This window comes from Microplitis demolitor, chromosome 2, assembly GCF_026212275.2.
Source record: "Microplitis demolitor isolate Queensland-Clemson2020A chromosome 2, iyMicDemo2.1a, whole genome shotgun sequence".
NCBI classification, from domain to species: Eukaryota; Metazoa; Arthropoda; class Insecta; order Hymenoptera; family Braconidae; genus Microplitis; species Microplitis demolitor.
In genome coordinates this window covers 21,832,824-21,857,450 of record NC_068546.1, presented here as the reverse complement: position 1 = coordinate 21,857,450, position 24,627 = coordinate 21,832,824, and the positions used below count along the sequence as shown (strand labels likewise).

Below are 24,627 nucleotides of genomic sequence, written 5' to 3'. Positions count from 1 at the left end.
ATGTAAGTGGCTTCGATATCAAAACTATCATGACAGATATTTAAATATTGCCTATTAAAACAAATATTTTTTATATTATTTTCCAGGTCAAAAAAGATTTTTTATAAAGATTTCATAAATCCATGATTTTGAATATACACTGAAAAAAAAATGTGGTTGTCGTAATCATCTGAAGTATTAGCCCAGGCGAATTTCAATTACGGTAAAAATCCAATATTTTGCGGTAAATGCAGTAATTTAGGTGAAAATACGGTGTTCGACCTAAACTTGAAAATTTTCTGCAAAATTATGGCATTTTACTATAAAGTGAAGCATTTTACTGCGTTACGGTAAAAAAACGCGTCATATTACATTTTTACCGAGCACTACCGGAATTTCCGATAATTTGCCTATTCTTCGTTAAAATGTGACAAATTTTCAGAAAAATGCGGTAATTTACCGTAATTTTGATCCGCTAGCGTATTTGCTAATGTTCGATAGTTTTTGTAACAAAATGTATCATTAAATTGGCAATACTAGTTTTCTGCATTAACTATCTTAGATTTTAAATAAAAGTATTGTTAATATAACCATATTTCTAGGTTATATTCCCCATACTTGATATTGCTGTCGGAACGATTTCTGTAGACTATATATAAATTTTAAAAAATACCCGTTCTGCTTTGGGCACCGGTCATACCCCATCGCACCAGATTTCCCTTACGTGCATTAAATTTCGCATACATTAAGATCCTTATCATATTAATTAAATGAGTCGCGATAAAACTTACATAATTAGCAGCAATATTCTCGTGAAAGGAATTTTTGTTTCCATGTACGTTACAAATTTCATGTAACTTTTATTAAGTGACAATTAACATGTACATTCAAGTTAATATTTATATAGTAGTGAGTTAGTACTTTTTTATACCCATAAATATTTGAAAATATACAGTAAAGTTTAAGAATGCAACGCATCTAAAACTTAATAAAATACCGTTAAGTAGCAATAAATGTTTAAATGTACAGTTTAGTGTTTTTTTTCATCACTATTGAACGAACCCACAAGTTTAAAACGATATAATATTTTTAACTATCAAGACTTATCTTAACCATGGGAATATCCGTCGGAAACCCATGAAAGCAGATAAATATATATAAATTTTTTTTCTTTTTTCAAAGCCACCGAACTACACTTGTTGCTGCTGTTATAGAATGTCGGATTTCTAGCCAACTATATATATTTCGTAATGCGTCTCATAAAAGCGAGTTGGATCTTTCAATAAAATCAATAAAATTTACGATTCATGTTTATCGTATTGATATCTTGCCCATATTGTAGCCTATTATTTTCATATTTATTTTTATGCCTGTCATTCAGTATATCTAATTTTAATTTTTTATTTTTTATAATACCTTTTAATATTAAAATTACGCAGATAAATAAAATGTATATAAAATCGTTGAAATTCATTAATAAACAGTAAGGCGGAGCTATGGTGTCTCGTAAAAAACAAAAGTAGACCTGGTAAATGTTTAGTCTCATTCCATTTGTACATTTTGAAAATGGTTTTTATCTTTTGAAAATATATATAATAAGCCAAGTTACACTTAGTGTTTATTTGCGATAAATATTCAATTTCATGGTCAAGTGGTCAACTGGTTCTTAGACTACACGTATTATATTGAACAAGTAAAGTATATGTAAAAGGCAAACTTACAGTGATTAAAATACCTCACTGGCAAAAAAAATTTTTTCGTACATATTTGTTCCATGGTATTTGGAAACAAGAAACATTTTATTTCTATCTTCAGAAATTAACTGTTTCCGAAAAATAAAAAAAAGCTATTCGGCCATACCCGGAATGAAAAGGAATATTTCTCGTTTATGAAATTTCATACTTTTTGGATAATTATTTTGATCAAATTCAATAATGACCCAAATCAATGGATTATTTTGAAAGCTGCGGAAGCGGGAAATTTTTTAATTTCAAAAAAATTGTCTTTTATTAATTTTTTTTTAAATATTTGAAATTACCTATTTGACAGGAGAAAATGTTATGGAACACAAGTTGTGCAGTGAAAATTAAAGCTAATTTTACGAACTTCATGATGCATTTTACAAAATAACATTATCGCTCTCGGTTCAAAAGTTATTTGAAGATAAAGCAAAAAATGTTATTTTTAATAAAATTGAAAAAAAAAGATTCAAACAATCACATCTTTTAAACTACTCGATCAATTTTCTTCATCTCTGAACTTGATCAAGGTAATTTCCCGAAGAACAAGTGTATCAAGTTTCATTAAGATCCGATAAAAATTGCAGCCAGCATCCATCTGACGGCGCTTTATATCACATTTGTGCCCGGATCAAAAAAATAACTTAATTTTGGGTTTTTTGACTTATTTGGCTTGATTTAGACTTAGTTAACTTGATTTTGGCTACACATACTTTTTTGAACTTGAATATAACTTTTGTAACTTGACTTGGACTTGACTCGAAAATTTGAACCGACTGTCAAATTAAAGTTACATTGACTTGAATTTGACTTAAATATATGGAAAAACCAATATATGGTTAAAATATATAAAATCATATATGTATGCAACAAAAAAATATATGATATAGTATATTGTATATTATAAAAAATCATATATATTTTGGCTGATTTAATATAAAATTATATACAGTAGCAAATATATGTATTTCATATATGTAACTTATATGTTGTTTATATGAAGCTATATATACATTTATATTTACCTTATAATATACTGTATTGATATATTTCCTTTTATATTCAAAAAATATAAAATTTTTATATGAAATGAAATATATGGTAGCATATAATTTATGTTATATATGGCGCCATATATTTTCTTTGTTATATTTTAGCATATATCTTATTCGGTTTATGTATATGTAAATGTATATATAAATATATGTTTTTATATATGATCAAAGTCTATTTTTCGTGTATGATAGAAATATATATTTTTTGTATGAAAAAAATATAGTTTTCGTATATGAAAAGAATATATATTTTCATATATGATAAAAATATATTTTTTGTATATGATTGACATATATATTTTATATATGCTAAACATATAAGGATTCGTATATGATAGATATTATATTTCTTAATATAAAAAAAAATATATCAGAAAATATAGTTAAATTGGCCACATATATTTTCCGATATTTATCATATATTTTTACATATATTTTGACCTTATATGTTATTTTCATACGGGTGGGTTCATATCTTAAAGTACTTTTTTATTTTTCAAAAAAAGAACTTAAATTTGACTTTTATTTTAAATTTTTGAAAACTGCGCCTAAATCAAGTTATTTTTTTGACTCAGGTATATAAATATATATATAAATTTTTGAACCATAACATTTTTCGGCAAAATAAAACATACTACAGTAAAATTCTTAAAAATTGCGCCATGAGACCCTCTAATAGCTATGTTTAAAAAAAAAAAAAAAAAAAAAAATCATACCTAAAATAAAATAAAATCGTCTTTTTATATTTACCGTTAAAAGTATTTGGAAGTTTTAATAGAGTTAACGACTAATTTATTTGAAGAAATAAAAAACAAACTGAGGAAAATTTGTCTTTTCAACTAAGGAAACTTTCTAAATGGTTTAATAGTGAATAAATTAAATGTACTTTTGAAGATACACTTGAAAGTTAGTTTGTTACTCAGAGGATATAAAGAAGCTTGTTGGTCTCTTTTCTTCCTTTCTTACTGGATCAAAGTGCCCGGAGCAGAAAGGGGGTTCTGGTTTTTGTCGGACGAAACACAAACGACATTCTTTCTTTCCCTCGATCTTGCCATTGCTTCAGTAGGACTTCGTCTCGGCCATTGGCCAGTGTCAGTTTAGTTATACTAACGTATAAACATTTACAGCAAAGATGATACATTTTTTATATCCTTTTCTCATGTTTTATATATAATTCTCTTGATCACCGCTATGGAATTAAATACTAAACACATACACGCAAATAAAACTAATGATTTATCTACAAATAATAGGTATAGGCGATTAAACATGAAATATACATTATAATTATATAGATGGATCTAATATTGATGGCAAGACTATCAAGATGCTTCGTGGAAGTAAAAAAAAATTAGTGAAAATAACAATAATAATAAATAAATACATTCTCTCGATAGCGTTAACCGTATACTTTATATATTCTACGCCATATTTTAACATAGATTGTATCGTCAATTAATATTGATAAGTAAAAAATAAAAGTATATGAAATTAATTTCTCGAATATAATGAAATCTATAAAAGGAGCTCATATATCTTTATTTTTAATAAAACGCGGACCAAGTGTAAAACGCCTGTTACACGGAGAAAACGAGTCTCGAAAATATAATAGTATTTAATATATTTTAGTAAGAAATACTGATGCACATTAATCAATGCATTACTTTTACTTTTTGTTACTAAATGTATAGTAAAAATCACAGAATGTTGATTATTGCTGTATGTTTATCTGAAAAATAGCTATATTACTTGTATTACTAATTCATTTGTATTCTTTATTAATAGAACAGCGATTTTTATAAAAAGTATATTAAATTATTACTAAACGTTGAGTAATACATTTCATTATACGATTTAACGATTTTTATTCTGTGAAAATATTAAAATTAACTAAAGATATGCATTAAATACTCTACAGTATGCAAAAATTACAATCTGTTTGGTAATTTCTGTATATAAGATTAATAGCGCAGGATTGAGTATTAAACAGCAACTAAAAATTACTAAACGGTTTGTAATTTTTCGAAAGCAGATCGATAAAATTAACAATTGGTAGAGATAACGGACACGAATATGTATTACAAGTTTAGAGACTTTCGTTTAAAAGAGACGTCGTACCGACTGACTGAGGACGGAATTCACACGCGGGAGATCAGGGTTCGAGTCTCGGTCAAGTCAAGTTATTTTTAAATATTAAAATTGACAACACACTAGACATGCCATAAATAATAGCAATAATAATAATAGAGTTGAAAAATTAATAAAAATTTAATTTTTAATATTGGAGTAAATTTCACCAAACATATAGTCAAGTCTACTAATGCGGTTTAAATTTATTGGCATATTCATATAATTTTAACACTTTTTTACACAGAAAAAAAATATTTCTCAATACATTTTCTGCATTACAAATTAAAGAAAAAAATTTTCTTCAATTTCATAGGGAAAATTAAAATTTTCTTCGCCAAGAAATCCATTTTGTCTGCGTAAGTAAAGTTCTCTACATTTATTTTCCGTGATCTTTTCCATTTTATAGAAAATCTTCAGAATGCAAATAATTTTTCGATGTGCGAGAAAAGTTTGAGCAGCGTTAGTCAGTCTTAGTGAGGGAGATTCAGCGAGGCATCGCCAGGGAGGTTTGGTATGTTAATTACAGAGCAACGCGCAGTAACGCGCAGCATCCAGGCTCCGTCTGGACTTGGCATCGAGAGTCGGGGCGATTCGTCGTAGACGCCAAGAATCCAACTCCAACAAGAATCAAGAGTTGTTGTTCACCCTTACATACATGGTTATATATCTCATCTCCGTCGTACGCACACGATTCACTTGATACCTATCTTGAGTATCGACCTTATAACCTCATGGGAAACGATTGCCCAACTCTTTTTAACCTCTTCCTCTTCCTCTATCCAACTCTTTCACTCTTTTTTATTGCTTCTTATTATTTTTCATTATTTTTTATTTTCATCTTCGCTAAACTTTACCGAACTTATTTTATACTCTCTCATCTTTAATTTTTCTCGTATCAATCTTGCCTTCTCAATGCCTTCTTTATACATTTCAGTCTTCTTTATCGTATGTTCTTCGTATATATGTATATATATATAAATATAACTACACTCGCACATGGCTAGAAAGCCGAACCACTTCAGAGATAGTCGGAGGTTTTAACGAGACCTTGCCAACGATTACAAGGATATTAAACGAGAGAAACTTAAACGCTAAGAGAGATGAACAAGAGTAAAATTATACCGATTCTTTATTACAATTTATCTTAATAAAGCTTTTTACCTTGACGTACCACTTTTCCCTGCCACTAAATTATTCTCCAATTGATTGATAAATTATCAAGTAATAAAATTTAAATTTCTATGCCTCGATTTTGTAATATTATTTTTAATAACAAATTAAAATATTAAGTTATTAACTCATATTTATAGAAAAATAATTGAGTTATCAATGCTGGCGTCTCGTGTACAGACACTGACATAAAACATGGATTTTTATAGCATATATTATATTTATCTTGTCAGATATTCAAACATCACTTACATTAGTGCCACCAATACCCAATTTATAAGATATTCAAAATTTTTTTTTATACTGAAAAAATAATTTAGAAAAGTTGTTTTTTTTTTACAAGAAATTATGCTGGAAATTTTTAGTCATATGTATTTTTAGTGCAAAAATTTGAAAATCTCATTCAAAATTTATGAATTGAAGGTATCTGTTCTGCAAAAAATATGCAGTCGTAGATTTTTTTTTTTTGAATTTTAAAAAGTTTAAAAAAAGCCATCGTTTTTTGATGGTTTGAAGTCTAGAATAGTCGACGCGTTTTCCATCTTTTTTTAACGGGTTATTTTACATACATATATTTTACTGCGAAAGAACACCGAACGAATATAAAACACTCATGACGCTTCGATTCGAATTTGTAAAAGATAAAAAATCTAAAGATAAAATATCTGACTTCTTTTTACATCGATTGTGAATTTTCTATATATATTTTAGTTAAAATATTACGTTGAAAAATTATGTAATATATCAGAAGTCTGGAAAATTTATGAGTTGGTTTTATATATACATACATATTAGTTTTATTAAAAATTCCCAACATCAGATAAATGAGAAGTGTACTAGAGCGCGATTTTTAAAATTTTATATTTTTTCTACAAAAAAAAAATAGAATTTCCTAATTAAATTTTTCTTAAGGATATTTTATCGTGCGGTTATTTTATCAGCGGATATGTAGTCGCGTCACCATATATATATATATGAAAAATATCGATATAAAATACAAAAGCTGAGTACAGCTTTTTGAAGTACAAAAAGTTGTTAGAGACAATTTATATATTGGGGTTCCGTCGAAATTCGAAATAAATTGAACGTCCTTGACGTCAAGAACGTACTTTCGAGGTTTAAAGACGTAAATGGTGATTAAAACGTATTATAAACGTATTTAACGGCGGAAAACGTAAATAAGACTTTTAGCGTAATCATAAAACTACAACTGCTGATAATTTTTATTTATCGTCTTCTAGCTTCTATATAATTTTATAGTTTCTACTCAACCATCGATTTTTTAGATGAAATTCCCCATGAAAAAAATTAATATATAAATACAAATAGAACATATATAAAAAATATATTTTTTTTAGATTTTTATACATGTCTTTTTATATATTCTAAGATATATTTAAAATATATACAAAAATCGGCCGAAAGTTAGCTATTAAAAATATATATTTTTTATACATATTATATATATTTTTTTTTTTTATGGGGGACTCAGTTTTTCAATAGAATTTCAAAAATCATCTCAAACCAGTAAAAATTTAAAAATTTTAAATTTCCGCCAAATATCTATTTAATTTCAACTCAGTTTCCTGTATATTAATACCTGCATCTATATCTACTTGCATTCAGCCACTTGCTGTGCTACTAAATAAATAAATGATTGTAAAAACTCACCGCCAAAAATGAGGAACGTAACCCGTAGAACAGAGCTCTCTGCATTGACTACACGGCGCACCATGAACAGATGTCGGAGTATTGGACCACTGACCGCTGGTCTCTCTGGTTGAGAGCATTCTGAAACCAAATTAAATTATTAACTATTATATACTTCATTAATAATAATTGTAATAATAATAATAATAACAACCACCGCTCATATGAACCTCTTAATTGAATAATTAAGGTAAAACTCTAAAATAACTTTGAAGTAAGCGCAAATTAATCAACATATCACTCGGGTATAAAAGAAAAGAATCAAAGGGTAAAGTGGCAATTGCGCGTGGCCAGCGATTTAATAACCAAAGTGCATAATTAACGGCTACGCGCTAGCACGGTGTCGCGATGACGCCAAGACTAGTACATTTACAGCACAGCTGTACCAAGTATAAACCACCTTGATCACCACGCGGCCTTCGATCGTGCTCGATTAACCGAGAATATGTAGTATAGGTATACAAGGCCCTACCACGGCAATTATCTTTTCTCCTCTCTTATATATATATATATATACACATATATATACCAAGTCAACTACTTGTATCTTCCTTGTTTCTTCATATACTCAATCCATTTTTGTTAATCCTTTTTCTTGATAAAAAAAAGCTAAATCCCCGATCTTGCAATAAAACCATGAAAAAAAAATATAACATACATTGAACTCAACTGCGTGGAGACCGTCGTTTGATCAGTATGCTCACATTATACGCCATTCAATGTCTTTTCCCTTGTCTCCACACCCAACCGAGATTCGTAGCTCGTCTCCGTCATTGTCATTGCATACTTATATATCAGCTATACCATTCTTCAGCTTTCTTCGGATTTCTTTATGTATGTGTGTGTGTGTGTGTGTGTGTGTTGCGATCCACCATCAACAACGGGATCGACAATGAAATACGAGCCCATGAGCATCGCGATAAATTTGTTCGCCAGTCGATTTCTGCCTGCACCGACTCTTGCTGCTGCTGCTGCTGCTGTTACTACACCAGTGATTGTAGTGCAGGAGAATAAAAAATAAATAAATACTACACTCATCAAGGTTAAAAAATTAACAGTATAAATAATAACATCGCGATAATGTGGGCAATAAATAAATTCCCTCGACGATATTACAGACTGAAACTGTGAATCTTCACAGTTCACTTTTAATACAATAAATATCTATCAGCTTCTTAAACTAAACATATATATATTTTTTAATTTGTAAAACACGTCAGTGTTTAAATTTATTTTCATTCATTATAAATAACTAAGTAACTATATATAGTTAAATAATTTAATGATATACAGCTTCATATTTTTATGGCAAATAAAATTTAAATCATGGATTTAAAAATTTAAATATAAAAATTTGAAAAATGTTGTTTTAATTATTTTCACTAGATGATTTGAATATTAAATGTGTTTAAATATAAGCAGTAGTCTCTCTACGACTTGTAGTAAAATTTTATAGTCGTATCAAGATCTTTAATTATATGAAATTTAAAAAATGACAGTTTATACGGCTTATATATCAAATAAGATCGACAAGACTGAAAAATACCTTGAAGTCTTGACACGTAAATAGTTTATATATATGTATATACATACGTATAATATATGTATAGATGTCTTTAAGAAAATACCCACGCTCAAGATGAGACTCAAGAGCTTGCGTGCAAAACTCTCTCCTCATCTTTCAATCGGATTAATACACGAAGTAACGCGCACTTGTAGGAAGTAAAACATGTAAGAAGAATAATAAAAGTGCACACAAAAAAAAAAAAGCTAAAACGCGAGTAAGACACAAATAAGGTACTGCGTGCTTGTGTAATTAGTGAGTTTTTACCGAATTGTTGGTTCCTGGAGTCAGATATAGAAAGCAGAACTCATCATTTCTCGTGATTATCTTCGGTATGTTAATAGTTGTAATGTAACGCTGGTTGTAGCTCTCTCTTGCTCTTGATGCCTCGTTATAAGTCGACGTTGTCACCGTCGCCTGCATCGACAACGTGTGTTGGTAATTCAAGAAACGACCAATTAACATTCTCAGAAAGGAATAAGTTTCTTGTTTTAAAGAAGCGTCTTCCGTGCGGTCTCTTCCGTAATTGCTGGAGAAGAGACTACGGTCCGTACAGAAGTTATTAACAAATAAAAGTATAATTAATAATGTTGAGAATAAAGATATACATCATCAAGATCTTGACCATGTCTATCGAGGGCAAGGACATTCAAGCAGATGATTTCTGTTATTTAGTATCTCTACACTGTAAAAGCAGCGGTGTTAAAAATCGACTCAACTTAACATCACGCGGTGTTAAAATGAAATAACACCGATGTAAGCGGTGTTAAATCGGTATAAAAAAATTTCACTTATAATAATTTAGTTGAAATTTAACACCGAAAATTTTAACACCTACACCTGGACTTGCCCCGGTCTTTTACAGTCCGCGAAACTCTACCGAGCACATATGTGTACATATATGATGGTTACTCCTCATCATCATGGGACGCAGTAAGTCAATACAAGTTCTACCATTTCCATGTTCAATGGGACAATGACCTTATATCTTTTCATGTATCGATAATTAATGCATCGTCGATCAGGTTTATCTTAACGTGTAAAGTCACTTGGTACATATACATATATATACATATAAGATGTGAACCACCACTGGTATTTTAGCATTTTTAAATATTTAATGTTCTTAAGGAATTCCGGTTCTTCCGCCAAACGAATGCTTTCCCTATCTTTAGTCACACACAAGTAGTAGTCGCAGGTTCATTGCAGAGTACTCTGCTGTGTCATCACGACGGCTGTCGATTGAGAAGCCACTGAGAATTTGTACACGGATTATTATCATTACGGTCCTATATTTCATATGAAAACGGATCGTTAACGAGTCTAGCGCCTATTTTATTATACATAATTAACGACACAACATTAAAAATAATAATTAGCTCTGTGAAAAATACTTACATGCACTAGTGCTTTTAATTGAGAGTATATATAAAAAATTTACATACTTGGTTATTTTAGATGTGTGCGTAAAAGATGCAGCAGACCGTAGTTTTTTCTCATCCGACTTTCTCCTTTCTTCCGAAGATTATCGCAAGCCACTCAAGAACTTGTTTAATATTTGTCCACATGCACCAACAAATTATTCACATTTGAACTGAAAACATATATAAGACACTCTTAACATATATATAAACGATAAAACAGCACAAACTCATTAACAACCAACAATTACACTTTTAAAACCACTAATTGTAGTATAAACAACCGAAATCCAGCAAAGTATTCAGCAGAACAAGTGTCCCGCGTATGTTTTAAACCCGTGAGAAGCTTTGGTATTTGATCAGGATGTTGTTCGATACCCCGGCGTTCGAGTCTCGACATTTCCAACGACATCATCTCTCTTACTCACGCGTACTATTATAAACCCTGAGTAACACTGGTTGGTTCACTTGTAGACAACGCTCTACTCCATTCTCGATATCACTTATTGACAAAGACTGAGTACACGCTATACATTTATATATTTATATAATTTAATTAAATCAAAAACGAAAGAAAGTAACGATATAAAAAAGGTAATTGATGACAACTAGACAATGTCACTGAACCGGTAAAAGTTAATGGAACCCAGTACGTACTGATGGAAAAATAGAGACCGAGTATGCGGAATATCACTCACTTACTCAGACATATTTATTATTTTTCTTTGTTTTAGTTTTTTTATCTCCACTATGGTCAATTGTATAATAAGTAAGCTCGTCAGTTGGGATTCTCGACGGCTTGTCTTGGACACAAACTACCACGAGAACAGTGCCCGTAAGCGGCTATTTAATCCTGAAGATCTAGCAAAACCATTAAAACACATCGTGCATTCCACACACGAGAGTATATAAGCTTCTTTACAATACGCGCAATCATTACCCGATTGAAAGCGTTATTTATTAACGTACATCAGCGGTACATGTACGACTCCTAAAAATCTCGCGGAAAATTCGCGACGTATCTTTTCATTTAACTAGATATGTATATATGTGTATATATATATATTGATCTTACGGTGTAATTTTCGGTGAGTCGAGACAGGTAAACGTTCACCACGCCGTAGAACACTTAAACTTGGACTCCTCACTCTTAAGATGAGGTCCCCTGGTTTCTCCTTCCACAGAAACTGTTCGCCAGCTACCATCTCCACCTGCCGGTCTGGAAACCCACCTCTCCTGGTTGCAACCGTTCACAAGAACTCACAGACAGGTTGGATTCATCGTCAAAGACAGTTAAATACACTTTAATAAAACAAAATAGAATATTAACATTGAATTCATTAATACTTTAACAATTTTTTTTGAATATTTTACTTCACGTACATTTTTTTTTTTTACTGATAAATATTAATGTTTATTTGTTAATTGCAGTAATTGAAAAAATTTTTAATTAAAGAATTGATGTTATTTAAAAATTAACAATTAATATTCGTAAAATTTAAGTTGAGAAAGAATTTGTGTTTTTTTTTTTTTTTTTTTTTTTTTTTTTTTTTTTTTTTTTTATGAAGAAAAGAAAGAAGAGTAAAAATTTATTGATTTGTTATTTATGTAATTTTGATATTTATATTAGGGCACGTACTGAAATAAGATACAAAAGATGGACTGAGAATGTGGAGCTGAAATTACAGCTGACTATTTTAGTGGTTTAATTACAAAGTTAAATGTAATTAAAAAAATTAGGAAAAATATATATGAGAATATTTTTGGATACTATTCGCATGCGTTTTTTTTAATTTTTGAATCAATATTTATCTTGTTCATTGAAAATGAATAAATTTAATGGTTGCTACTTTCAGCATCATACTGAGAATATATTTTTAAATATTTAAAACTATTCAATTATTTATTTAAAACTTTATTTATATAGTCAACTTCTGATATTTAATATTTACTTTTTGTTATTATTCACTTGTGTTAAAACTTTTTTTTTAAATAAAAATTAGTATGTAGCAGCTATCAGACAAATTTAAAACCATTAATAAATAGAGTAAATAATTAATAAAATTAAATTTTTTAAAAATGCGTATTTAGAAAATTTTGAAATGAATAATTACATTTTTTATAAATTTAATTTGTTTAATTAATTAATTATAATTTAAAAATTGTCTGATGTCTGCTACATTCTTACTCAGGTAAAAGTAACAGATTCAAGACAACTTTCAAATTTTAAATAAATAAATAAATTATTTAAAATAATGAATTTTAAAAAAATCCGCGTAATGATTTTTCAATTGTCTAAATACGAATTTTTAAATTTCTATTCTACTTACATTTGAACTATTTATTCAAAAATTTTAAAAATTTCCAAATGTCAGCTCACATTCACTCATTATTTACTTGCACTTAAATTTTATCAAAACTTTTGTTTAAAAAAATAAAAATTACTAAAAGTAACAGATACGAGACAATTCGAAAATTTTAAATAAATAAATTAAAATAATGAAATTAAAAAAAACGCGCGTACTGATTTTTAATTTATCTAAATACGCATTTAAAAATTTTTACCTTGTTTACATTTCATTTATTTATTCAAAATTTAAAAAATTACCGTCAGCTACATTCGCACATAATTAAAAATTTGTGGTTAGATGATTGTTAAATATTTATTTAATTACCTGTAATAAATTTTAAGTAATTACTCTAACTTACGCGACTACTGCATAAATTTGAAATTAATACTGACATATATTTATTTATCAGCGTGAACTTGGCCGAGAATTGTCAATTTTTTTAATTAGACCAAAAATTAATAAATGCGTATTTAAATATTTGAAAAATCAGTCCGCTCATTTTTTAAATGTCATTATTTAAATTACTTAATTTATTTACTTAAAATTAATAAATTGTCTCGTCTTCTGCTACAGACACTCATATTTATTTACATATCATTCTATTGTATTAAATTAAAAAAAGTAGACCACGAAAGAAACGAGTAACTCAACTGACTATATATTTTCGAATAGTTCGGTGATGATCGTAAACTTCCGTAAGCACTCGATTCTACTAAGTGTAGAAAGAAGAAGAAGGAGCCACCACGTGACAAGCAGTGGTTTCGACTGGTCACCACGACAAATGGTATGACGATGGCTGACTCGAATTACGAAAGAGTAGACGTTTTTTTCAGGGGCAATTTTCCAAGCAAGGCCGCTGCGTTCGCTAGAAAACGTCGCACATTTTCATTTTTATTATTCTGTGCATACAGCAGCAAACGCACGATGGTCTACGACATTAAGTGGATTATACCAAAGTTAAAAAGTCCAACCAAACTATGGAATTTTGCAAGTACCCTTACCTTTGCCGCAGTAGGAATTGTTTCAAAAATAATAATCAGTAAGTAAATATTATTCAATTTATTTGGAATATAAATCTTTTTATAACTAATTAATTACTAAGTTTACTATGGATTTAATGAAAAAAAATAAATTAAATGAAACTTTTTGATGTAAATATAACCTAAGTAAAGTTTTTTAAATTCATGATTTATAATTACGAGTGTGAATGTAGCAGACAAGAGTTTTTAAATTTATTGTAAATAAATTAATTGGAAATAGTGAAATTTAAAAAATGCGCGCGCTGATTTTTAAATTTTTTAAAATTCTGAAGGTAGCAGACAATTTGAAATTTTGAATTTTTTTAACAATTTAATTTACAAAAAAAAAAATCTAAAAATATGCACATGTAGAAAATTCAAAAAACTACAAGCGCAATTTTTTCAAATATTTTTTTTCATAATTTAAAATTTAAAAAAAAAATTCAAAAGTTATTAGACGTTGGCTACCCAGTATTATTAGTTTTTAAAATTTTTTACACATGTATATTTTTTATTTTTTAAAATTATTATCTACTGTCTGTTAATTTATGTGAATTAAAATTTTATTTATGAAACTCAAATTTTATTGATTAATTATAAAATAAAATAAAAATTGTCAGTTACATTCATTGTAACTTAATACTTTTAAAAATTGCAGATTGGCTTAATAAGACGACGGTCTATAATAAACACATACTCACAAATGCGTTGGACAAGAGGCCAAGGAATGTCCCACTCATAACAGTCTCCAACCATCATAGCTGCTTTGATGATCCTGGGATATGGGGTGGGTTTACGTCTGGTACGCCAGACACCTAGTCAAGTGCTGCTTACTTCTTGCTACTTATATTGTTGATTATTTATGGCACTACTTACCGAGCCACCAGTGCAATCAATCACTTAAGTGATTATTAACTGCTCAGCGACTATATATAAACTTAATACTTTTGTGACACAGGGTGAGCTTGACTGTAATGTCATTCTGTGACATCAAATACTTGATAAGTCTGTTAAAAAACACTCATATCCGTGTCCAAAAATCATCGGCATTTTTTTGCTGTCATTTCTACAATAATTAATGTCGTCTTCTTTTCTTCTTTTTTTTTATTTCAGCAACTCTGGATTTTCGGCATGTACTGAGTAGGCGGACAATGAGATGGTCACTGGCAGCACACGATATTTGTTTTACAAACTCGTGGCATTCGTATTTTTTTATGTTAGGAAAGTGCATACCCATAGTCAGAGGCGATGGAGTCTATCAAGAGGCTATAAATTTTTGTATAGAAAAATTAGGCTGCGGTGACTGGATCCATGTTTTCCCAGAGGGAAAAGTAAATATGATTAAGGAACACATAAGGTTCGAATAAATGATATGAATGGCTTGTAATTATATTTAACATGAGTTAAAAATTTATAGGCGATAATTAAATTTTAAAATATCAATCAGCAGATTCAATTCACAGGTTAAAATGGGGAATAGGAAGACTGATACTTGAATCACCTATCACACCTATTGTCGTGCCAATTTATCATCTAGGAATGGATGATGTATTACCTAATGAACCGCCTTACATCATTAAATTTAATAAAAAGGTTACCATTAGTTACGGAGAGCCAATAGACTTTAGTGAAATATTAGCGGAATTACGGGCATCTGATGCTGATGAAGTGCAAGCGAGAAAAGTCATTACTGATCATATTGATGCTGAAATTCTCAGGTAAAATGTGGAGTTTTTTTAGGGTGTGCGAATCGTCTAGTCGAATCAAATAATTTAAAAATTTTTTAATCAAAAGAATTCTGACCAGCTTTCAAATTTTTTATCTTTATGATACTGAAGTTAGTCGACGTCTAATAATTTTTAAAATAAAAAAATATTTTTAAAAATTGCACTTGTAGTTTTTTAAATTTTCTACAAGTACATATTTTTATTTTTTTTTTTTTTTTAAATTAACTCAAGTAACAAATAACTTTGAGATGTCTTTCAAAAGGATGACAAATTATTTTTGTCTCAAAGTCACCTTTTTTGGTATAAATACATGTGGATGTTGGTCCTAGAAGATAGAGAAAATTTATGTTGTCTATTGTCTTAATGATGTCATTAAAAAATCGTTTAGATGACATATTTTACTACTATCTGTAATTTGTCGTCATTTGTGTCAAGTCTTTAAGTAGATATTTTTTCGGTGACATAAATTTCTGATCGTTTTGTCATCATGTTGGTGTTTTATTGATATGTCAAACAACAGCCTAAATTTATTGTAAATGTCTTAAGGCAAGTGTGCTACTTGAGAAGTCATTAAAAAAAATGATACTGAAGTTCACCGAGATCTAATAATTTTTGAAATTTTTAAAAAATGACAACTTATAAAAAAAAATCATTTTTAAAAATTGCACCTATAGTTTTTTAAATTTCCTACATGTGCATATTTTTAGTTTTTAATTTTTGTAATTGATCTGTTGAAAAAAAAATCCAAAGTTAATTGTCGGTTAACTTTAGAATCATTAATTTTTAAAGTAAAAAAAAATAATATTTTTGTAGATTCATGTCTCGGCTCAAAATATCTCAGACAAAAATTTGAATTATTGGAAAGAGTATGAGAATTTGAAGTCATTAAAAATAAAATTTTGAAATTATTCTAGAAGTTGCGACTAATTAAAAATTCAAACTATTCGCTCACTTTTATCATTTTTTAATTTACTCACAATAATTAACAATTTATATTTATTTTCAGATTAAAAGCAAAAACCGAAGAATTGCATGTTAAACTTTGACGTTGCCATAACTCTACCTAGTATTAAATTTAATCAATCTCATGTAATTTAAATAACAAGGTCGTCAATATAAACAAGTCGTTTTTATAAGTGATCGGCAATTTCAAATTACAATAGAATAAATTTATTTATTTATTTTTTTTTTTTCAATGCGAACTTTAGTATAAACCATTGTTCAAAAATACTTTAAAAAACATGATACGGCATAAATGAAATTAAACGCGTCATAAAGTAACATGACATACTTTTTAATCGTGCGTAAGTTTTCTTCATTAACCTATTTAGTTATTAGTAATTATATTACATCGACATATCAATTATTTGTTTTTATCCTGTAAATAACATTACATCGTGTATATTTTTGGGTATAAAAAAAATTATTAAGCCTAAAATAAAATTTATTTACTGCTTTTGATTATATACATCCATTTTTATAAATAATATACCATTAAAATGCTTCCAATTAATAAATAAAAGTAGATAAATTAATTTTATACATCTATATACACATATATATGTATATTTTTTAATGTTCATGGATTGAATACATAATAAATACATAATATTTTATATATATATTAGATTTATTTTTATTTACGATGTTTACGAGATTTAATTGTGTTGTTATATTTATTATTTAAATATATATAAATAATATTTTATGTAATATCATTTTTTATAATATTAATAACAAAATTTTTTTTAAATATTTGAGTAAAAATATTCGCCGAAACCATACACTGTAAAAAATTAGGAGTAATTTCGGAGTGATCTGGATTTTATTTATATTTGCATTCACTCCGACCGGGAATTTTAATTTTCAAACTCTCTTTCGGAGTGAATTTTACTCCACATTCACTCCAGATTTACTCCAGTATTTCTTTACATTATAAAATTTTATTGAAAGATGCTAAAAGTTGGCTGAAAAATTATAATTTTTATTAAACTAGCTGACAAATATAAAATTATGGGACTTTTAAAAAAATTATGGGACTTTTAAAAAAATTTTCTACAACTCAAAATAAAACTGAAAATTTTCAAATTATTATTGGTAATGAAAAATAATAAATTTATAAGCATTCATATTTATTTCTGTGAATTTTACTATTTCTTAAAAATATGATGTTGAGATGATAAATTAAAACAAAATATATGACGTACTAAAAACATCATGTGTGTAATATAAAGATAACACGATAATTTTTACTGTGCCTAAGCCGTTAATCGTATGAATGATAAATATTTATTTATTCAATTCACACATCGTATGATCGGGCGATTAATTCATTTTATTCATTTGATAATACGATAATGAAAAAAATAACTTATGTTATTTTACTTTTTATCGGGCGAATAGACAATCTCTAAATGGAGCAAAACAAATTAATCATCCGATTATCGGTCGAGATAAAAAAAAAATAAATAGTCCAATTATCGGAAAAATGGTTATTTATTATTCATTCGTTTAGCGAATGACTAGCAGCCGACAATTGTGCAATTATAATTCGTAAACACCTTAAATAATTAATGTTGTATATATTATTTATCAGAATTATTTTCTTAAATTATTAACAACAAAAATTATAATCTTTCTCTCTTTTGGTTATCAAATCTTCCAATAAAATGAATATAACATTTTAAAGCCATCCTCAGACAGTGCTTTCACTTTTTAAAAATATTTAATGATCTTAAACTGTCATAGTATTATTTTATTAATTAATTTCAAAAAATTGAAGTATTAATTGAAAAAAGGGAAAATTTCACCGAGACAGAGTTTTAAAAAAATTACCACAGTTGTCATCAATCAGGAGTTTAACGAAATTTGGTTAATAAATTTGACATCCAAAATTCGAAAATTGACATCAACTTTAAATAATTTTTTTTAAAAATCTGTCTCAGTAAAATTGTCCCTTGTTTAAATTAATACTCTAACTTTTTTAATTAATTATCAAAATTTGAATACGGTCACTACAATTGAATATTTTTAAAAAGTGAGGGGTGTCTTCGAATGACCTTAAACTAAAAATCTTTAATAAATCAATCAACATAAAATTAATTTACTCTTCACGGAAAAAAATGATTTCAAAATTTAGTTGTGTAGTCGAACTCCATTAACTCGGAACTTCCCCTGAATCTTGACCCCCACCACAAGCTACATTGTCTCCCACTCAATGCTACACATTTATGTTTCGTGTATATTTATGTATGCCTTATTCATGCAGATGTCAGCGCGCATGCGTATAGTTCACATTTTAAGGAAGAAGGGGCATCCGTTAACTCGGGAATTCCCACTCCGTAAATTAACTCCTAGTTAATGGAGTTCGACTGTAACTCGAAACTATTAACGAATCCAAATATTAATTTTTTTTTCCGTGTAATTAATAACATTGAATATTTTTTTTTTTCTAAAAAATATATAAATTTGTTTAGACAAAAAAAAATGTTTTTTAATTCATGCAAAATTTTATATTTATAATAACGATCATTGGCATATTTACTATATGGTAAAATTAACTATTTTGTAATTTTAATAGTGAAAGCTATTACGTTAATTATTATTTTAGGTACATATTTTTTGGATTTATTTTTATGAAGAGAAGAAAAAGATAAGTATTTCTATGTATATTAAATGTGACAAGACTTGACTTTAGTGGCTAGGCAATTAAATTCAACCTTCACTATTATAATCATATATATTTATATACAGTATAGCCGTTAAATTATTATGAAAATGCTAATTATTTCCATTAGTAATTTTGCGTAATTTAGCTTTGTTAAAGTTACATATACTGCCTAATAAGGCAGACCGATCATTCGCACCTGAACTTGGTGTATCTACAGCACCACTAGATGCTTCCGTGAATGGCACATTATTTTTTTCATTATTTTTTACGGACGTTGCGTTGCTTGATATTTTCGTAAAACCTATAAATTAAATATCATAATTATCATCTATTATTAATATCAAAATTTTACCTTTGAACAAAAATTATTTACGTATAATATATAACTAAGATCCACTTTTTGAAAATATTCAATGACTCCAGTTTTTTTTTTTTAAACTAAAGCATCAATTAAAAAAAGGACGAGCTGCAATTTTGTGAAGATATAGATTTAAAAAAAATTATTTACAGTTGACATCAATTAGGAGTCAAACTAAATTAAATTTATTTTACTAAAAAAAATCTAAAATAAATTTCAGTAAAATTTTGATGTCAATTTCATAATTAAAATTTTACCTTTGAACAAAAATTATTTACGTATAATATATAACTAAGATCCACTTTTTGAAAATATTCAATGACTCCAGTTTTTTTTTTTTAAACTAAAGCATCAATTAAAAAAAGGACGAGCTGCAATTTTGTGAAGATATAGATTTAAAAAAAATTATTTACAGTTGACATCAATTAGGAGTCAAACTAAATTAAATTTATTTTACTAAAAAAAATCTAAAATAAATTTCAGTAAAATTTTGATGTCAATTTCATAATTAAAATTTTGCGAACTAAAACTTGTTTGCTAAATTTCATTTGACTTCTAATTAATGACAATTGTAAATACTTTTTTTTTTTAATTTATATCCGACAAATTGTCTTTAATTAAATTAATTGCCTTTTTTTAATTAAATGATAAAATTTTGATACTTTAATGACAGACAAAGTCATTGAATATTTTTAAAAAGTCTTTAATTAATAATCATGCAACCCTAAAAAAAAAAAAAATAACGACACAAATGTTAATAAATAACTATCGTCAAAAATTATTTGACGGACCTACATTAAGTCATCGAACGTCGCAAACGCCATCAACTTCTGTGCCCAGCTGATTAGTAAAAGTCCAAGTTATGTACAATATTTATAAACTTAAATTATTTAATTAATTAGTAAAAAATTTACCATGTGACGGAGGCGTAAAAGTACCAACGCTAGTTGTCGTGGATGTACTCGTAGGACTATCAGACCTCTCTGGACTTTTGCCATTTATTTGTTTAACTTCACTAGCAGCAAGTTGACTTGATTGTTGCTCTTGAGCCAACTTAGTTTCTTTTTTCTAATAAAAATACACAACATCAAATTACCTACACACAAATTAATAATAATCTTACTTACCAATTTTTGTTTTCGTTTTTTCATCTCCTCTTCTGAACTCATCAATTCCTGAACCTTCACAAGTCTCTTTTGATGCCTTACAACTTTCTGTTCATCTCTCAGTCTTTGCTCCGCCTTATTGGCTGCTTCCAACAGAGCATCTTTAAGATGACTACTTAATTTAAAGTGCGGCTTTTCAATACTACCTGCTGATAACGCAGAAGCACGTCTAGGATTCTCAAAAAACGGATGCTCTATAAGTCGAGGAATAGTTGGAAGATCTTGTTTCAGTGCTTCAGGCGAAAGTATCACTTCCAAAAGATTTTTCAGGTGAACATCACAGCAGGGAATGTCAGTGCAAGTCGCCTCCAAAAGCGGTCTACCAAAAGCCATTTCATACAAGACATGACCGAAGGAATAGACGTCAACTTGAGTGGTAGCATGGAGTTTTCGCCGTTGAACAACATAAGGACGATAAAATGCTGGTAAACCTAACAATCCATTTTCTATATCTAGTAATTTAGCTCCTGTTGGTGTGATAAGAACATTTCCGGTGTGTAAATGTCCGTAAGGCAGTCCCTTTTCTGCGAGATAACTCAATGCCTCAAGAATCTGGTACGCGTACGTCGCAATTTCCGATGTTGTCAGTGACTTTGGCTGCTTTGGATTACCGTATTTTTTGATGAACGGTTGCTTTGGTTTCGAATTGCAGAGAACATCGCGCAGGGTACCGTTGCTATAAAAATTTCTGATTGTCAGAGCACCGTTTTCTGACACGTGCTGATGAACTATACTCTCGATGCAATGATGCTTCAAAGTTACGAGACTTTTGAATACTCCGTGAATGTCTCTGTCGTGTAAGTGCTTGTCAGGTCCGAATTCCACCCAAGCTAGAAGCAGTTCCTGCTTCACATTCTGTCGATTTTTAACAGTGTAATAGTGTTTCCTTAATCTCCATCCCATATCCGCTATCGGCTTTCCGATTTCAAAATTAGCATCACTTCTCAGTGCTAAAGACACTTGTTGCAATGCTATTTCTATAATATTAATTATTTTTCTAAATTAATATCCGTTAATTTTTATTATTAATAATGTTAATAAAATACACTTCTATGAAATATTAAGTCTACTAAAAATGTCAACAATTTACATATAAAAATGTCAACAATCTGACGGTAAAAAAAAATTTTACAAATTCAAGTCAAATTAACAATAAATAGATACAAAATTTTGCCTGAAAATTGACAACTTTTTAAATGAATTTACATTCCAATTCGGGTAGTAAATTTACATCAAATTGTATACCCTGATAGCCATCTAAACCGTAAGTTTTCAATCTACGGCCGACTCTGGTCAAATTAAGGAAAAGTATTGGAGAACAAGTTGCCTTTAAGTTGACAGCAAATTGTCTGTAAGTTAAATCAATTTGACTACAAGTTACTGTCAGACAATGACGTTAAGTTGATTGAAAGTTCTACTTTAAATTGACGGCAAATTTTTATCAAATCACATTTAAATGACAGCAGTTAATTAGCATCAATTTGCACGCATTATCCAGCCACTGTTTACCAGAAACTTGTCGTTAAGTTAGTCATAAGTGTTTCACTATCGGGGTAACGTTGTACACAAATTGTCATCAAAAACGTAAAAGTCCCAAGTTGACGGATATTTGACGAAAAATTCAAGGAAACTTTTGTAAAGTAAACTGTGTTCTTAGGGTGGATACGAATAATGAACAATTTAAATGATAAAGAATTTACTTTACTTACCATGTAGTGGAATGGCATAATTATTGGGATCAAGGAAATGCTTCATAGGCAACGACGAAGCTAATATAGGATTCATTAGTACGACGTTCAAGTAATTTTGCAAGGCGATTTGTCGTTGTGATATGAATTCTACATCCATATTACCAATAATTTTTTTTGGTGGCAAAGGCAGGTCCAAGCCCGATGCAGAAAGTACTCCATTGAGTTGGACAAAATCATTGTATCGTCTGCTAACACGCCAGGATTTTTCGGGTAAAGGACCTCTCTGCGTTCTGATTACGTATTCCTGTAAATAAATAAAATAAATAAAAATAAATAGAACTTAAATTTTAAATAAATATAATAAGTTTACTCTACCGTATGACCATCAATAGTTCTTGCATTTTCAATTACGCTCGTCAATGTTTCTGTATCATCTAATAACACTTTATTTGTGTGTTTTTTCTCAAATAAAGCCATTGATCATCAATCAGTTGATAAAGAAAGCCCGTGCGGGGCGGATTGCGATAATCCCAATTTTCTAGCGGCCCCATAAATTACGTACCAGAGATTCATTGCAACATATGAATACCAAAACACTTTTTCTGTATCCTTATCCTTTATATTAGTTGGTGAATAATTTAACTACTGTCAGCAATTGTTTGTTTATTGTAGAAATAAATTACTGTCGCATTGTTGTAAAAGCCTTGACAGTTTTTAGCTTTCATCAGCTTTTTATTTTATTTTATTTATTTATTTTTCTTTTTTTTTTTTTACTTACTTCCATCACACGGTAATTACTGGCATTACTGGTAAGTACTTTGACAGTTTTGCCAACTTGATGACATCTTCATTGCAGTGAAGGCTTTCCGCATTACCATCGAATGTAGTGGCGGGAAAATTTGAAATAAAAAAAAAATTATTTTTGTTTATCAATTTTTTATACTAAGGAAATGTCAAAGTCAGTTATTGGCTTTTATTTTAATTACTAATTGCTGTTTAATTAGTAATTTTTTTTTTTGAAAGATTTGAAATCTGGGTCTGGTAAAAATAAAACTGAGTGCCGGAAATTTTTGTTGTTTTTATAAACGAGTTACTTGTGAGTAAAATAAAATTTTTTTGATGTAAAAATGGAACTGACAAGTGGGAATTTTTAAAATTTTGAATGAATAAAGTGTGAGTAGAAAAAAAATAAAAAAATGCATATTTAGATAAATGAAAAATGAGTATGTGCATTTTTTAAAATTTTCATATTTTCATTTAATTATTTATTTATATAAAGTTTAAAAATTGTCTCATATCTGCTACATTGATACTCATAAGTTAACAGATACTTTATAATTTTTGAATTTATTTAAAAATGATAAAAAAAAAAAAACTAAAAATATGCACTTGTAGAAAATTAAAAAAGCTACAGGTGCAATTTTTTCAAATATTTTTTTTTTTTTCATTCATCGTTTTTAAAAAAATCTCAAAATTATTAGACCTCAGCTACAGTATTATTTTTCCAAGCTTTAAAAATTGCGCAATTAACAATTAATTAATAAATAAAAAAAAAGTAAAATTAAAAAATTCTTAGTACTTTCCAGTCTTGTGTTACGTCATATTACGCTTAACTTTCTCATCATTAATCGGGTTTATTTTCAACAGCGAAATGCGTAATAAAATAATGTGAATGTAGACAGACAAATTTAAAATTATTAATAAAGAGAGTAAATAATCTAAAAAATAAAATTTAAAAAAATGGACATTTAAAAAATTTAAAAATTACTTTCAAATAGTTTACTCTATTTATTTATAATTTAAAATTTGTCTGTCTGCTACATTCACACTCATGTAATAAACGTTAAATTAAAAATGAGTGTGAATGTATCAGATAG

General features: G+C 28.5%; 3 protein-coding genes across 7 annotated transcripts in view; 1 reads left to right on the top strand and 2 right to left on the bottom strand.

Moving 5' to 3' along the window:
- LOC103579676 (protein prickle) overlaps nucleotides 1–13,707 on the bottom strand; it is a 69,484-nt gene extending 55,777 nt beyond the window's left edge. Inside the window, exons 1-4 of one of the 5 annotated variants that reach the window (XM_053742774.1) lie at nucleotides 13,658–13,707; nucleotides 13,099–13,187; nucleotides 10,793–12,070; nucleotides 7,745–7,864 (exon numbers count right to left, since the gene is read on the bottom strand). In XM_053742774.1, coding sequence (XP_053598749.1) covers nucleotides 7,745–7,863 — 119 coding nt within the window. In that variant the 5' untranslated portion in view covers nucleotide 7,864; nucleotides 10,793–12,070; nucleotides 13,099–13,187; nucleotides 13,658–13,707. Of the gene's footprint in view, nucleotides 1–7,744; nucleotides 7,865–10,792; nucleotides 12,071–13,098; nucleotides 13,219–13,657 lie in introns of those variants that run through there. The other 4 variants (XM_053742775.1, XM_053742776.1, XM_014441026.2 and 1 more) reach the window with 4 other exon arrangements.
- Nucleotides 13,708–13,874: 167 nt separating this feature from the next.
- Nucleotides 13,875–19,568, top strand: LOC103579675 (tafazzin). The gene is made up of 5 exons (XM_008561143.3): nucleotides 13,875–14,158; nucleotides 14,797–14,925; nucleotides 15,252–15,495; nucleotides 15,602–15,856; nucleotides 16,872–19,568. The coding sequence occupies exons 1-5, from the start codon at nucleotides 13,906–13,908 to the stop codon at nucleotides 16,909–16,911; spliced, it is 921 nt and encodes a 306-aa protein (XP_008559365.1). The 5' UTR covers nucleotides 13,875–13,905; the 3' UTR covers nucleotides 16,912–19,568.
- Nucleotides 19,569–19,636: 68 nt separating this feature from the next.
- LOC103579674 (PX domain-containing protein kinase-like protein) lies at nucleotides 19,637–23,549 on the bottom strand. Its single transcript, XM_008561142.3, has 5 exons — nucleotides 23,126–23,549; nucleotides 22,769–23,054; nucleotides 21,021–22,036; nucleotides 20,808–20,961; nucleotides 19,637–19,836 (listed from the first exon to the last, which is right to left on the bottom strand). Exons 1-5 carry the CDS (start codon nucleotides 23,225–23,227, stop codon nucleotides 19,646–19,648), a joined length of 1,749 nt encoding a protein of 582 aa, XP_008559364.1. The 5' UTR covers nucleotides 23,228–23,549; the 3' UTR covers nucleotides 19,637–19,645.
- Nucleotides 23,550–24,627: the final 1,078 nt, after the last annotated feature.

Bases quoted from the DNA above. Each gene is read 5' to 3' on its own strand.
- LOC103579675 (XM_008561143.3), top strand. From the start codon at position 13,906: ATGACGATGGCTGACTCGAATTACGAAAGAGTAGACGTTTTTTTCAGG. The intron at 14,159-14,796 runs GTAAGTAAATAT...TAAAAATTGCAG, and splicing joins TGTTTCAAAAATAATAATCA to ATTGGCTTAATAAGACGACG. The intron at 15,496-15,601 runs GTTCGAATAAAT...TTCAATTCACAG, and splicing joins ATGATTAAGGAACACATAAG to GTTAAAATGGGGAATAGGAA.
- LOC103579674 (XM_008561142.3), bottom strand. From the start codon at position 23,227: ATGGCTTTATTTGAGAAAAAACACACAAATAAAGTGTTATTAGATGAT. The intron at 23,055-23,125 runs GTAGAGTAAACT...ATTTATTTACAG, and splicing joins GAACTATTGATGGTCATACG to GAATACGTAATCAGAACGCA. The intron at 19,837-20,807 runs GTAAATTTTTTA...TTTAATTTATAG, and splicing joins TTTTACGCCTCCGTCACATG to GTTTTACGAAAATATCAAGC.